The 12,225-nt window shown below is 38.2% G+C and overlaps 1 protein-coding gene across 1 annotated transcript in view; it reads right to left on the bottom strand.

Annotated features, from left to right (window-relative positions):
• Nucleotides 1-12,225, bottom strand: part of tgfbr2l (transforming growth factor beta receptor-like) — a 64,179-nt gene that overhangs the window by 15,343 nt on the left and 36,611 nt on the right. The window contains exon 2 of the mRNA XM_028807988.2: nucleotides 10,022-10,175. Within this exon, the coding sequence (XP_028663821.1) occupies nucleotides 10,022-10,175 (154 nt within the window). The remainder of the gene's footprint in view (nucleotides 1-10,021; nucleotides 10,176-12,225) is intronic.

Consider the following 12,225-nt stretch of genomic DNA (forward strand, 5'->3'; position numbering starts at 1 on the left):
ATTCCTTGTCTTCTTAGATGAGAGTCAAGGCTGAGGGACTGTCAAGAGGCAGGGCCTGTTAAAATCCATTGCGGCACTTCCTGTGTGATTTTTGGGCTATACAATAATAAATTGTGTTGTATTATATTGTATAATGAAGGCCATTCACTCCACTCACCTTTTCACCTTCTTGGACAACTCTGCTAGTGAGGTTTGATTGGCTGTGACAACATTAGCGTCACGGTGCTGAAACCAAATGCCACTACATGCTTTCATTTTGGATGACTCGAAATAAAGCAGAAATCCTATCGTCCTGCTTAAGTATGAATATCAAGTAGCAAAAGTGAATTCATGTTTGGCATGTGGTTACTCAGAACAAAAATGACCCCATGAAATTACCGTGCCAGTTTGTTATTGCGCCCTCCGTACAGATTACAGCCCCTGACACCTCCACCCCTTACTCCGTGTAATTCTATCTATACAACCTCCTCGGCTTTCTTAAACTTTCTCTATCGGCACACATGAAAGAAAGAGAGTTTCTGCGCATACACGTCTGCCAGGTTTCCTTTTGATTCTATTTATTTATTTATTTTTAATTGGTGCCGATTTTATTGCCAGCTGGCTCATCTGCCATTCTTTGAGTAAGTCCTGAAAAATAATTGGCTTTGGTTCCTTCTATTAAGTAAGATTTCAGTTTTGTTCAGGAAGACCAGCTTAGATAAAAAGAAAAGCTTGGAAGGGCGTCATGCTTAACAAGCCAAGCTATTTCCTGAAAATGGCAATAATAAAAAATAATAAAGACCAACTTCATTTTTTTTTTTCATTCTCTACGTAGGTATGTATATTGTCTGTAATTTATATATATGTATAATATACTTTGTTAATCCCCAATCTTTTCAGATTTGGAGGTAAGAGTACTCGGTCAGCCATCACACTGCATCCCTGAAGTAGTTTTCAGATTGAGGGCCTTGCTTATGGGCCTAGCAGACTGGGATCACTTCTGGCAGTAGTGGGATTTGAACCAGCAACCTTCCAGCTACCAGCGCAGATCTTTAGCCACGAAATACAATATACGAAAAGTAAGCAACAAGGACAATCTTTCTACTTTGCATTTTCAATGGATTTACACATTTTAGACACCCCAAACACAATATGTCCATCATTTAGGTTACGTCCATATTTCTACAATTTTGTTTAAAAAGACTGGGTGCTTCTGAAAAAGCCAACTTGCCATTGCAATATAGAAAGGTGAAAACGCAGACTCTAATCGCACTCTGATTTGTTTGTGCATTGTAAAAGTCCCTTCCCTGACGGGATCCTACTTATTACAACGTCTCGTTCTCTGATCGGTCCACCACTCACAGAAGAAAGCCACATAGCGGACCCGAAGGAGTTGCTTTCCACGGCTTTTGCTATGTTGCTTACCTCCACATTCCTAAATTGCATTTTGTACCATTTGAATGCTGCATACTATATGCAAAAGGGAAATAATTTACTGGCCACTGCAATTTTGCGATCACTCCTGTGGTTGACATCATTATCATCCCTTCAGTGATTTTTCAGCTAATGCACTCATGTCCAACATAGGCTGGTATCTACACGTGGTAAAGCAACGTTAAGGTCCATGGCAGTAGGCAGGTTTTTTTACTTTCTCATATACAAAGTATAGGGAAAGTATTGGAATCTTCCAAAGATTCGATTTCAAGATTTTGATGAATCTCGACATTTTAGACCTCCCTGAATCCGAAAATACCATTTTTACTTTTTTGTATAGGGAAAGTATTGTAATCATCCAAAAATTTGATTTTGATGAATCTCGATATTTTAGACCTCCCTGAGTCCAAAAATACTATTTTTTTTTACTTTCTCGTATATGAAGTATAGGGAAAGTATTGTAATCATCCAAAAATTTGATTTCAAGATTTTGATGAATCTCGACATTTTAGTCCTCCCCGAGTCCTAAAATACTATTTTTTTTACTTTTTCATATACGAAGTATAGGGAAAGTATTGTAATCGGCCAAAAATTTGATTTCGAGATTTTGATGAATTTCGACATTTCAGACCTCCCCGAGTCCGAAAATACAATTTTTTTTACTTTCTTGTATAGGGAAAGTATTGTAATCATCCAAAAATTTGATTTTGAGATTTTGATGAATCTCGACATTTTAGACCTCCCCGAGTCCTAAAATACTATTTTTTTTACTTTTTCATATACGAAGTATAGGGAAAGTATTGTAATCGGCCAAAAATTTGATTTCGAGATTTTGATGAATTTCGACATTTCAGACCTCCCCGAGTCCGAAAATACAATTTTTTTTACTTTCTTGTATAGGGAAAGTATTGTAATCATCTAAAAAATTGATTTTGATGAATCTCGATATTTTAGACCTCCCTGAGTCCAAAAATACTATTTTTTTTTTGCTTTCTTGTATATGAAGTATAGGGAAAGTATTGTAATCATCCAAAAATTTGATTTTGAGATTTTGATGAATCTCGACATTTTAGACCTCCCCGAGTCCTAAAATACTATTTTTTTTACTTTTTCATATACGAAGTATAGGGAAAGTATTGTAATCGGCCAAAAATTTGATTTCGAGATTTTGATGAATCTCGACATTTTAGACCTCCCGAGTCCAACAATACCATTTTTTTTACTTTCTTGTATAGGGAAAGTATTGTAATCATCCAAAAATTTGATTTCAAGATTTTGATTAATCTCGATTTTTTAGACCTCCCTGAGTCCAAAAATACTATATTTTTTTTTTACTTTACTTTCCCTATACTTCATATACAAGATTGTAATCGGCCAAAAATTTGATTTCGAGATTTTGATGAATCTCGACATTTTAGACCTCCCCGAGTCCGAAAATACTTTTTTTTTTTTTTCTTTCTCGTATATGAAGTATAGGGAAAGTATTGTAATCAGCCAAAAATTTGATTTCGAGATTTTGATGAATCTCGATATTTTAGACCTCCCTGAGTCTGAAAATACCATTTTTTTGGAATTATGTCTGTGTGTATGTAAACATGATGACCTGAGTTCACTTTCACTTCGGTCAACCAAATTTAGCATACAAGTATGAGGTACAAAACGTCGATTTCTATCGACTTTTGGGCTATTTCCGCTAACTAGAAGTGGTACTTTACCTTTTATTCATGCAGCTACAGAGTCTGATTTATTCAACTCTACTTTTATAATAATTGTTCAATATATTATTAATTTGATTTGTTGTTGATGGCTCTTTAATGTACATAATATAAAAATATAATCATTGTCTTGCGGTTTACTCCTCAAATATTCATCCCCATATCTCAGGGGTAGGCAACGTTGGTCCTGGGGCCTCATGTATAACGCCGTGCGTAGAACTCACACTATAACATGGCGTAAGCACAAAAGCGGGATTGTACGTACGCACAGAAAAATCCAGATGCAGGAATCTGTGCGCACGCATACTTTCACGTTCTTCCAATACATAAATCCCGATCGGCGTGAAAAGTAATGCACGTGCACGCGCCTTCTGTCCCACCCCAACTCCTCCCAGAATTACGCCTCTTTCAATATGCAAATCAATATAAATAGCCTTCTGTGAAAAGACAATGGGAAAAGCACGGGGGAAATATAAGAATTTCAGCGAATACCAAGTGGAGGAAAAGGAAAAACGTACTATTTGTTGGTTTAAGCAGTGGTATAATCAACAAAAGAAAGTTGATCGAGTGACAGAGTGTCGGAGAAACTCGAAGGCTCAACTTCACAAAGTCGCACTGTGCCTGAAATAAAAAAGAAGTTGTCACATATCAAAGTCACCGTGAAAAGGTGAGTCGTAGCCCACCGTCTGAGTGTCATATGAAAGCTTATCAGGGTACAGAAAAAAAAAATAGGCACACAGTGGGGAAAAAAGCACGAAATGTCAACTTTAATCTCGAAATTTCACGTAGTTTATTTTGCCATTAAAGTAGAACATCATAAACTTCATCTTAAAATCGTTTATTTTACTAGTTTCTCAAGTAGCACGTTAAATGCTTTGTTCTGTATTTGATCTTCTATGTGTTCTATGTATGTGAATCACTACGTGCTTCCGTTCTTTCTCTTTCTCCGACACAGAATCCATTACATTCGTGATATTACAGCTCTCTGAATAATTAAAATACTGACATGTATACGTGATATCATTTTCATGATGATAGGAATGAAAGCATGTTATTAAACATGGGAACACGGTGGCGCAGTGATTGTTCATATCTCACGCAAGAGGCTTGCTGCGCCATGTGCGACCTTCGATGAAATAATTTATTACAGAAGTACTGTCTCTTTCAAACGTACTAACCTCCAATTCCTGTCCTTACTTTTCTTTCTCCAAATGACCATTCGCCACACAATCAGCTCTGTAATAGACGTTAAGCCATCTGTAAGCTTAGAACGCCGATTCTTCAAAACTTTTAAGGAACATCGAAATATCTTCGTAGTACATGTTTAATTATTATATCCGTCTATCCTTCCAGTGTCGCGTCAGCGCAAGAATACAACGCAATGCAGGAACAATCCCTGAGCTAGCTAACGCTGCAGCACCGTGTCCTCACATGTTTAATTATTAACAATACAGATTATTTAAATGAAGTTAAAGTTTTAGCTGTATAATATAATCAACATATTTTGCTGCATTTCATCTTAAAAATGAATACCATCATCATATGTAAATACACCGCTTTATAAAGTGGCGCAGGTTGTGCAATATTATAACTGTAGTGCAAGTTTACAGTGAGGTGATTGTACTTATAAGTAAACAGTTATATAAGGAGCACTTGATGGACTGATTGAGTGCGTTTAGAGTTCTTGGGATGAAACCTTTTCTAAACTGCGAAGTCCGTACTGGGAAGTCTCTATAAAGCGTTTTGCCATGGCTCAGGCAGCATCTGCTTCATGCTGTATACCGATATTTCAGCTGCTGCTGTGATTCCCCACTCAGATACAGTGATATAAATACTCCGAGTGGTGCAGTGAGAGTAATATGGAAAAAGATGATCTGCTGTGGCAACCCTTAACGGGAGCAGCTGAAAGAAGAAGATGCAGTGAGAGTAACAATGCTAAAGCAGTTATGGTATTTGGAATACTATGGCTATTCCCTGGACCATTATATTGCTGCAGGTTAATTACAATCAGATGCATTACACTAATAAACAATATGCAGTTAGTTTCAGTGTATTTATAAAGCAGCGTCAGGAATGTGGATCTAAGAAAGAGTAACCACACAGGAACAGTAGCACTGCTTTGACGCTGGGTGCCGCCAGTCTGCAAAACTGATCGGAGAAATTGCGTACGCCAAGGTATGAGTTACCGTGGAAATGTGCGTGTCTTTACGGCACGTTTAGGTTTTATACATCGCGATTTGAGCGTGGAAAGGTTCGTACGCAACATTTCTGTGCGTACGCACCGTTTATACATGAGGCCCCTGGTGAGCCGCAGTATGTGCAGGTTTTTGTTCCAACCCAGTTCCTTAACGAGAACTCAATTATTGCTGATGAAGCACATATTGCTTAAGTGACATTTTGATGCTTCATTTTAGTGGTCTCGCTTGTTAAGGTTCTCCAACCTTAATTGCTTATTTCAATCTTAAACTGCCGCATTCAGTGTTTTAATTGCTTGTTATTAGCAATAAGATGTAAAAGACAAAGCAGCCAGCAGTTCTCCAGCTAGCTTTTTTCCAATTACATCTGTGTGTGTTCATCATGCACGGTTTGATTTAATAAAACACTTAATAGAAAAATGTGACAGACTGAAAATGATCTGTTTTAGGCTTCATATCATTTGGATGATATCTTTGGAAAGGAAAAAAATCTACGATATAAGAGCCTTACATTGCACAGACTAACAAGCCATAAAATTAAATAAGGTCTGAGATTGGCAAGGATTGGTTTCTAATTAAGCAATTGGGTTGGAATGAAAACCTGTAGCCACTGCGGCTCACCAGGACCGACGTTGCCTACCCCTGCCATATCTAAGTAGACCAGAAAGTCGAGGGGAGACCACTCCAGATTTTTGACAGTGCAGCTCAGGTTCCCTGGGTGGGTGTGTGCGGCCCCGGGATGTTTGATGGTGTAATTGGGGCTGATCACACTCTTCCAATCCCTTAAGTGACTTTCCTTGGCTCAGAATTGAGATGCCACACCCATGGAGGTATAAATGAGGATGAGTAATGTAAGGGAATGGGGGGTTAAAAAAAAAAAAGACCATGAAAGGGATGAGGAAGAAAGCAGAAGCAAGGAGTTGAGGAAGCAGGTGATTGGTGGCCCCATGGAGGAGTGACCAAGTGATCGATCAATTAGCACTTTCAGGTGGATTGTCCCCCACTGAGCAGTAGAAAGAGTGGGGGCTGAAATGGATGTGAGGAAGACGGAGGATCCAGCAGACACCAACAAGAGACGGTTGTGCCGGCTGTCTGACTTGAGGGTTAACTGGTGAGATGGAGAGTGGAAGATGTATGCACTTCTTATGGAACAGACTGATTTTATGTCTGATTTTTAACTTCCACTGAAGGGTTTGTCTTTTTATGAATGATTTATTGACAGCACTGCAGTTTTTGCACTTTATTGTTTGGAGTAAACGCACTTGAGCACTGTGCACCACTGCTTGCTTGTTCATGTGTCCTCATTTGCCCTGGCTCATCACGTTTCCTCGACTGATTTCATCTGGGTTCAAGTGTTGCCAAGGTCATCACGCATGTCATATGTGTTTTTGGTCATTTTTGTGTGGGCAGAGATACTTTCATAAACTGTACACAGTGATCATTTTTGTTCAAAAATGCCTTTTTAAAACGAAAATGTAGTAGTGTTAATATAGTCCTGGACTGACATGTAGGTGACCGGACAAGAGTCTGAGGATATGACAGTTCAAAAAATTAATCACTCTGCTCGATTGAAACCTGGACCAGTTATTAGCAGAGCTAAATGCTAGAAGCATATTGATTTATTTTTCTCTAAGCAAAATGTGTCTAGAAGATAATTTATTATACTATAAGAATATACATAGGCAAAGTATTGTGAAGAGATCCTAATTGTGAAGTTGCATTTTTAATGCATTTAAACATTTTCGGCATCCCCTTAACATAATTTGACCACTTTTGGATTGATGCGTGTGGACACAGTAACTTGAAAACAAATCAGTCAGGCCGAAAGAAACTTAAAGGCATTAGCACTTTAAGCTTTTAGTATTTTATTGATTTTTCTTAAAAAAGTTTAGCTCATTAGAGATGAATTTGCAATTTTACTTTCCCTTCACTCGTATATAAGGACAGAGATTGTGATGCAGTCGAAAAAAGTCTTCAATGAATTCCCACGAGTGCAATTTGACCATTTTTTGAAGTGAAGCCTGTTTGTGTGTGTCTGGGGCCATGGTAACTTGAAAACAAATCATTCCATCTAAACGAATCTCGCTGCAGTTATTAGCAGTGTAAAATGCTCAAAGCCTACTGATTGTTGGCAAAGTGCTCTAGTAGATTTTCTTAAGAAAGAGAAAACTGCCACGGGTCATACGATCACTGTTGTTACATGTGCAGAATTCAGTGAAATTCTTACTTGCATGTGCTGATCAACATGCAGCACATCACCACTCTGTGGTGTAGCGGGTCCATAGCTCACGTCAAAAAGTCCACTTTTTAAATAAATAATCACCGCACTCTAGGGGTAATGGAATAAAAACATAAGTAAAGCGTTGAGTGTTTATAAATCTAAGTAGTTAAAGTAGACTTCAACATTAACATATGCAATGCATCATCTATTAGAATGTATTGTGTAATATTAAAATACATTGCATTTGTCATTTCAACAGATGGTGCATCACAAAATTTTGTAGTAATGCATTACTACAAATGATGGCGATGCGCCATCTGTTAGAACAACAAATGCAATGCCTATGGTCTGTGTTATATGCCATTTGGTATTGGCTTTGTAAAAGCAGTGTTAATGTTTGTGATGTGGCACCTTTTGGAATGGCAGAGACATAGCAACCATACAGACGCACATTTATCCTTTTACTAGCTGTGCTATCCATCTAAGATGAGTTGAAATATTATGTAATCAACACAGACCTCAGCATTAGGATTTGAAATGCACTATGCAATGCATGTGTCTCTGTTATATGCCATTTGGTATGAGATTTGTAAAAGCAGTGTTAATATTTGTGATGTACCATCTGTTGCAATGACAAATGCAATGCCTTTGTCTTTGTTATATGACAAATGCAATGCCTATGTCTCTGTTATATGCCATTTGGTATGAGATTTGTAAAAGCAGTGTTAATGTGTGTGACATGCCACTCATCGCAATGATGGACTTAGCAACCGGACAGACACAGAGATACACAGACATGTGTCCTTTTATTATTTTGATTTGTTACACACACTGTAAAACTTGAGAATAAACAAGTGAGTGACAAACAATGATTTGGAATTTAGTTGCCTAGTAATTGTTCACACTTATTTCCCCCGTGAAAGACCAAACTCATTTTTCCTTTGTTAAACATTCAGGTTTGATGTAAAATGAAATTTCAGAGTGAGTGAGGGTGTTGTATTTGTTGAACAATACAATTAATCCCAAGGAATACCATTTGCCTAATTATTTGTGTAGGCAGTATAATTTTACTGCTAAAATCACAATTTTATGTAGGGGAATTCATGTGCCAGATAAATCGCATCTTTTTCAGGAGTACAAAAAATCAGGAGTGGTCTCCCCGAGACTTTCTCATATACTCAGATATGAAGATGGATATTTGAGGAGTAAACCGCAAGATAATGATTCAGTTTTTATATTATGTACATTAAAGAACCATCAACAACAAATCAAATCAACTTAATAATATATTGAACATTTATTATAAAAGTAAAGTTGAATAAATTGGACTCTGCAGTTGCATGAAGAAATGGTAAAGTACCACTTCCGGTTAGCAGATAGAAATCTACGTTTTGTACCTCATACTCCTATGCAAAATTTGGTTGACTGAAGTGAAAGCGAACTCAAGTTATCGTGTTTACACACACACATGCACACACAGAGAGAGACATAATTCCAAAAATGGTCTTTTTGGACTCGGGGAGGTCTAAAACATTGAGATTCATCAACATCTCGAAATCGAATTTTTGAACGATTACAATACTTTCCCTAAACTTTGTATACGAGAAAGTAAGAATCAAAAATTCATCTTTTTTTAAATAAATCTTTTACTGTCCTGTCGGTTGAGTGAGAATTTTCTCATGAAGTAAATTACAAATCATAATAATAATAATAATAATAATTCATTACATTTATATAGCGCTTTTCTCAGTACTCAAAGCTCAAATCAAAAGTTGACGGTGGGCGGCACGGTGGTGCAGTGGGTAGCGCTGCTGCCTCACAGTTAGGAGACCTGAGGTTCACTTCCCGGGTCCTCCATGCGTGGAGTTTGCATGTTCTCCCCATGTCTGCGTGGGTTTCCTCCCACAGTCCAAAGACATGCAGATTAGGAGCATTGCCGATCCTAAATTGTCCCTAGTGTGTGCTTGGTGTGTGTGTGTGTGCCCTGCGGTGGGCTGGCGCCCTGCCCTGGGGTTTGTTTCCTGCCTTGCACCCTGTGCTAGCTGGGATTGGCTCCAGCAGACCCCCATGATTGGTTGGTTAATGGATGAATGGATGGAAGTTGACGGCTTTCTCCCTTCAGTCTTTTTTCTTTGTCTCCTTTCTACTACTGTTGTACCACAAGTCATGTTAATTATGTTATTTGTTCAGAGATTTCTTGTAGTATTCATATTTTTGTATTTTATTTAGGTTAATTGTCACTTATTGTGTTTCAGTGCTTTGTATATCCTTTATTTATCTTTATTTTGCACTTTTGCTGAAATTCTTTGTATCCAATGTTGCATATGCCTTCGTGTTCTTTCTGAATTTCTGTGAAGCAGTTTGAGCTTGGGAAGGGTGCAATATACATAAAATGTATTATTAATATTCTAGCTTGTGCCATTACAGTATATAATAAAGAAGATGTAGATATAAAGTGAACTTTTAAGAATAGTTACCATACAGATACGCAGATTTCTTCAGTACGTTCACAGAAGGAGCTGAAGTTGCAGTTTGAGGTGCACACGTTCCCCTCACACACCGGGCCTGTGAACCAGTCACACCATTTGCAAAAGTTGGAATTCACAGTAGTAAAAGCCAGGGCATGGAGAGCTGAAAAGTAAAGAGGAAAGTAGAATATTTATCCAGTGGACTGAATGCAGGGGCCACTACTCCAAACAGTTGATGGAGACTGGGTTCAAATCCCAGCCTGGTCACTGCATGTTCAAATTGGTAATCTCTCCGTCTTCCTCCCAGATCTCATCAACATTTAGCGTTTCTTCAGTTGACAATGCAACATTTTTATGTTTTTATTAGCAAGTCTCTGAATGCCCTGTAATGGACTGGCACCACATCAGTGTCCACGTCCGATACTGCTGGGTTAGGTTCTCTCATCCCAGTGACCCACAATCAGCCCGAGTGAGTTTAAGAATATACAGTGTGAATGATGCACTATTTTAATTTCAGTGTATTCAAAACTGAAGTTACAGCTTATACAGTATACCAATGAAATGAAATTAAATGTAGATTTAACAGAAATGTTACCAGAAAATGACAAAATCATTGTAGACATCTATGCACTGTGTGTCCTGTATATGCAGGGCCTTACTCTCTAAATAAACCTCAATAAAGTTTGGAGCGAGCCTTTCAATTATCATAAATAAATAAACAAATAAATAAATATTGAAATAGTCCATCTATAAATTTCACGGCAGGGGTTGATTATTATTATTATTATTATTATTATTATTAATAGGGTGCTTATTGTCACATGTGCAGTTAAACGTGCTAATCAACATGTGACACGTTGCCGCTCTCCAGTGCCATCATCACCTTAACCGTTTTTGTCTTCCTTATCCGAAAAATCTCAAGAACATATTTGCCATAGTCCAGCGTAACACAAACCAGACAAACTCCTCAGTTATACTTATAATAAGCATCTGTATTTGATATTAATTATTTTGGCCATGTCACTGGGCCAGTTAAGAATCACCAGTTATGCTGTGTGGCGGACGGCCGGGACGCCCCTTCACTGTAGGGTGCAATACCTCCCCCTGGACGCTAGATGGACACATCCCCCCGGGTTGGAGTGGTGCCTCGGTTTGCAGGGCTCCATGGGAATTGGAGTTGGGTGCAGCCCTGTTGGGTCCCGCAGGCACTGCCAGGGGGTGCTGTAACTGGGACTCTTGAGTCCTTATGGGCAGTGTATTCGTCACACCTTGAAGTGCAGCCAGAACTTGGTGATCAAGCACCTGGAGCATTTCTGGGTGGGTCTATAAAAGGAGCCAGCGACCACCACTCAGCGGCCAGAGTCGGGAGGAGGAGGAGGAGGACGAAGCTTGACGGGAGGAGTGGTGGTGCCAGAAGGAATTTTTTTGTGCTGGTGGATTGTACTTGTTGGGATTGTGTTGGGCCTGTGGGGTTCACGGGGAAGACGTGTCCCACAAGTGAAGAAAAATAAATATTTGGTTTATTGTACACGTGCCTCCGTGTGAATCTGTGTCGGGTCAGGCACATATATATAGCGCCTTTTCACAGCTGCTACAATCTGTTACCTTACTACATAATGCCTTCCCAATTGATCTTTGTTACAGAGTACCTTTCTTATCGACATATTTATTATCTACATTTGTGTCTTTCTTTAAGTTACTATATGGTGCCGTGCCTATCTATCTGTTTGCTACATAAGAAAGGTGCTGTCTTCATATTTATTATGAAGTGTTTATCTTGCAATTTCCTATATACTGCCTTTCCAATCTATCTACATTTTTACTATTTACTGTCTTGTATTTGATTTGCTATATAGTGCCTTTCCTATCCATTTATTTACTATATAGAACTCCTCCAATCGACATATTTAATATCTTGTTTATCTAATTATTTAATTTATAGTGCCTTTCCTGTCTGTCTTTTTAATCCATAGCGCCTTTGCAATCTGCATATTTCATGTATTGTGTCTATCCAATAATTTATTATATAGTGCCTTTCCATTCTAGCTTTATTAGATAGATAGATAGATAGATAGATAGATAGATAGATACTTTATTAATCCCAAGGGGAAATTCCCATACTCCAGCAGCAGCATACTGATAAAATACAATATTAAATTAAAGAGTGATAACAATGCAGGTATAACAGACAATAACTTTGTATAATGTTAACA

The sequence above is a fragment of the Erpetoichthys calabaricus genome, chromosome 8 (assembly GCF_900747795.2).
Source record: "Erpetoichthys calabaricus chromosome 8, fErpCal1.3, whole genome shotgun sequence".
Taxonomy (NCBI): domain Eukaryota; kingdom Metazoa; phylum Chordata; class Cladistia; order Polypteriformes; family Polypteridae; genus Erpetoichthys; species Erpetoichthys calabaricus.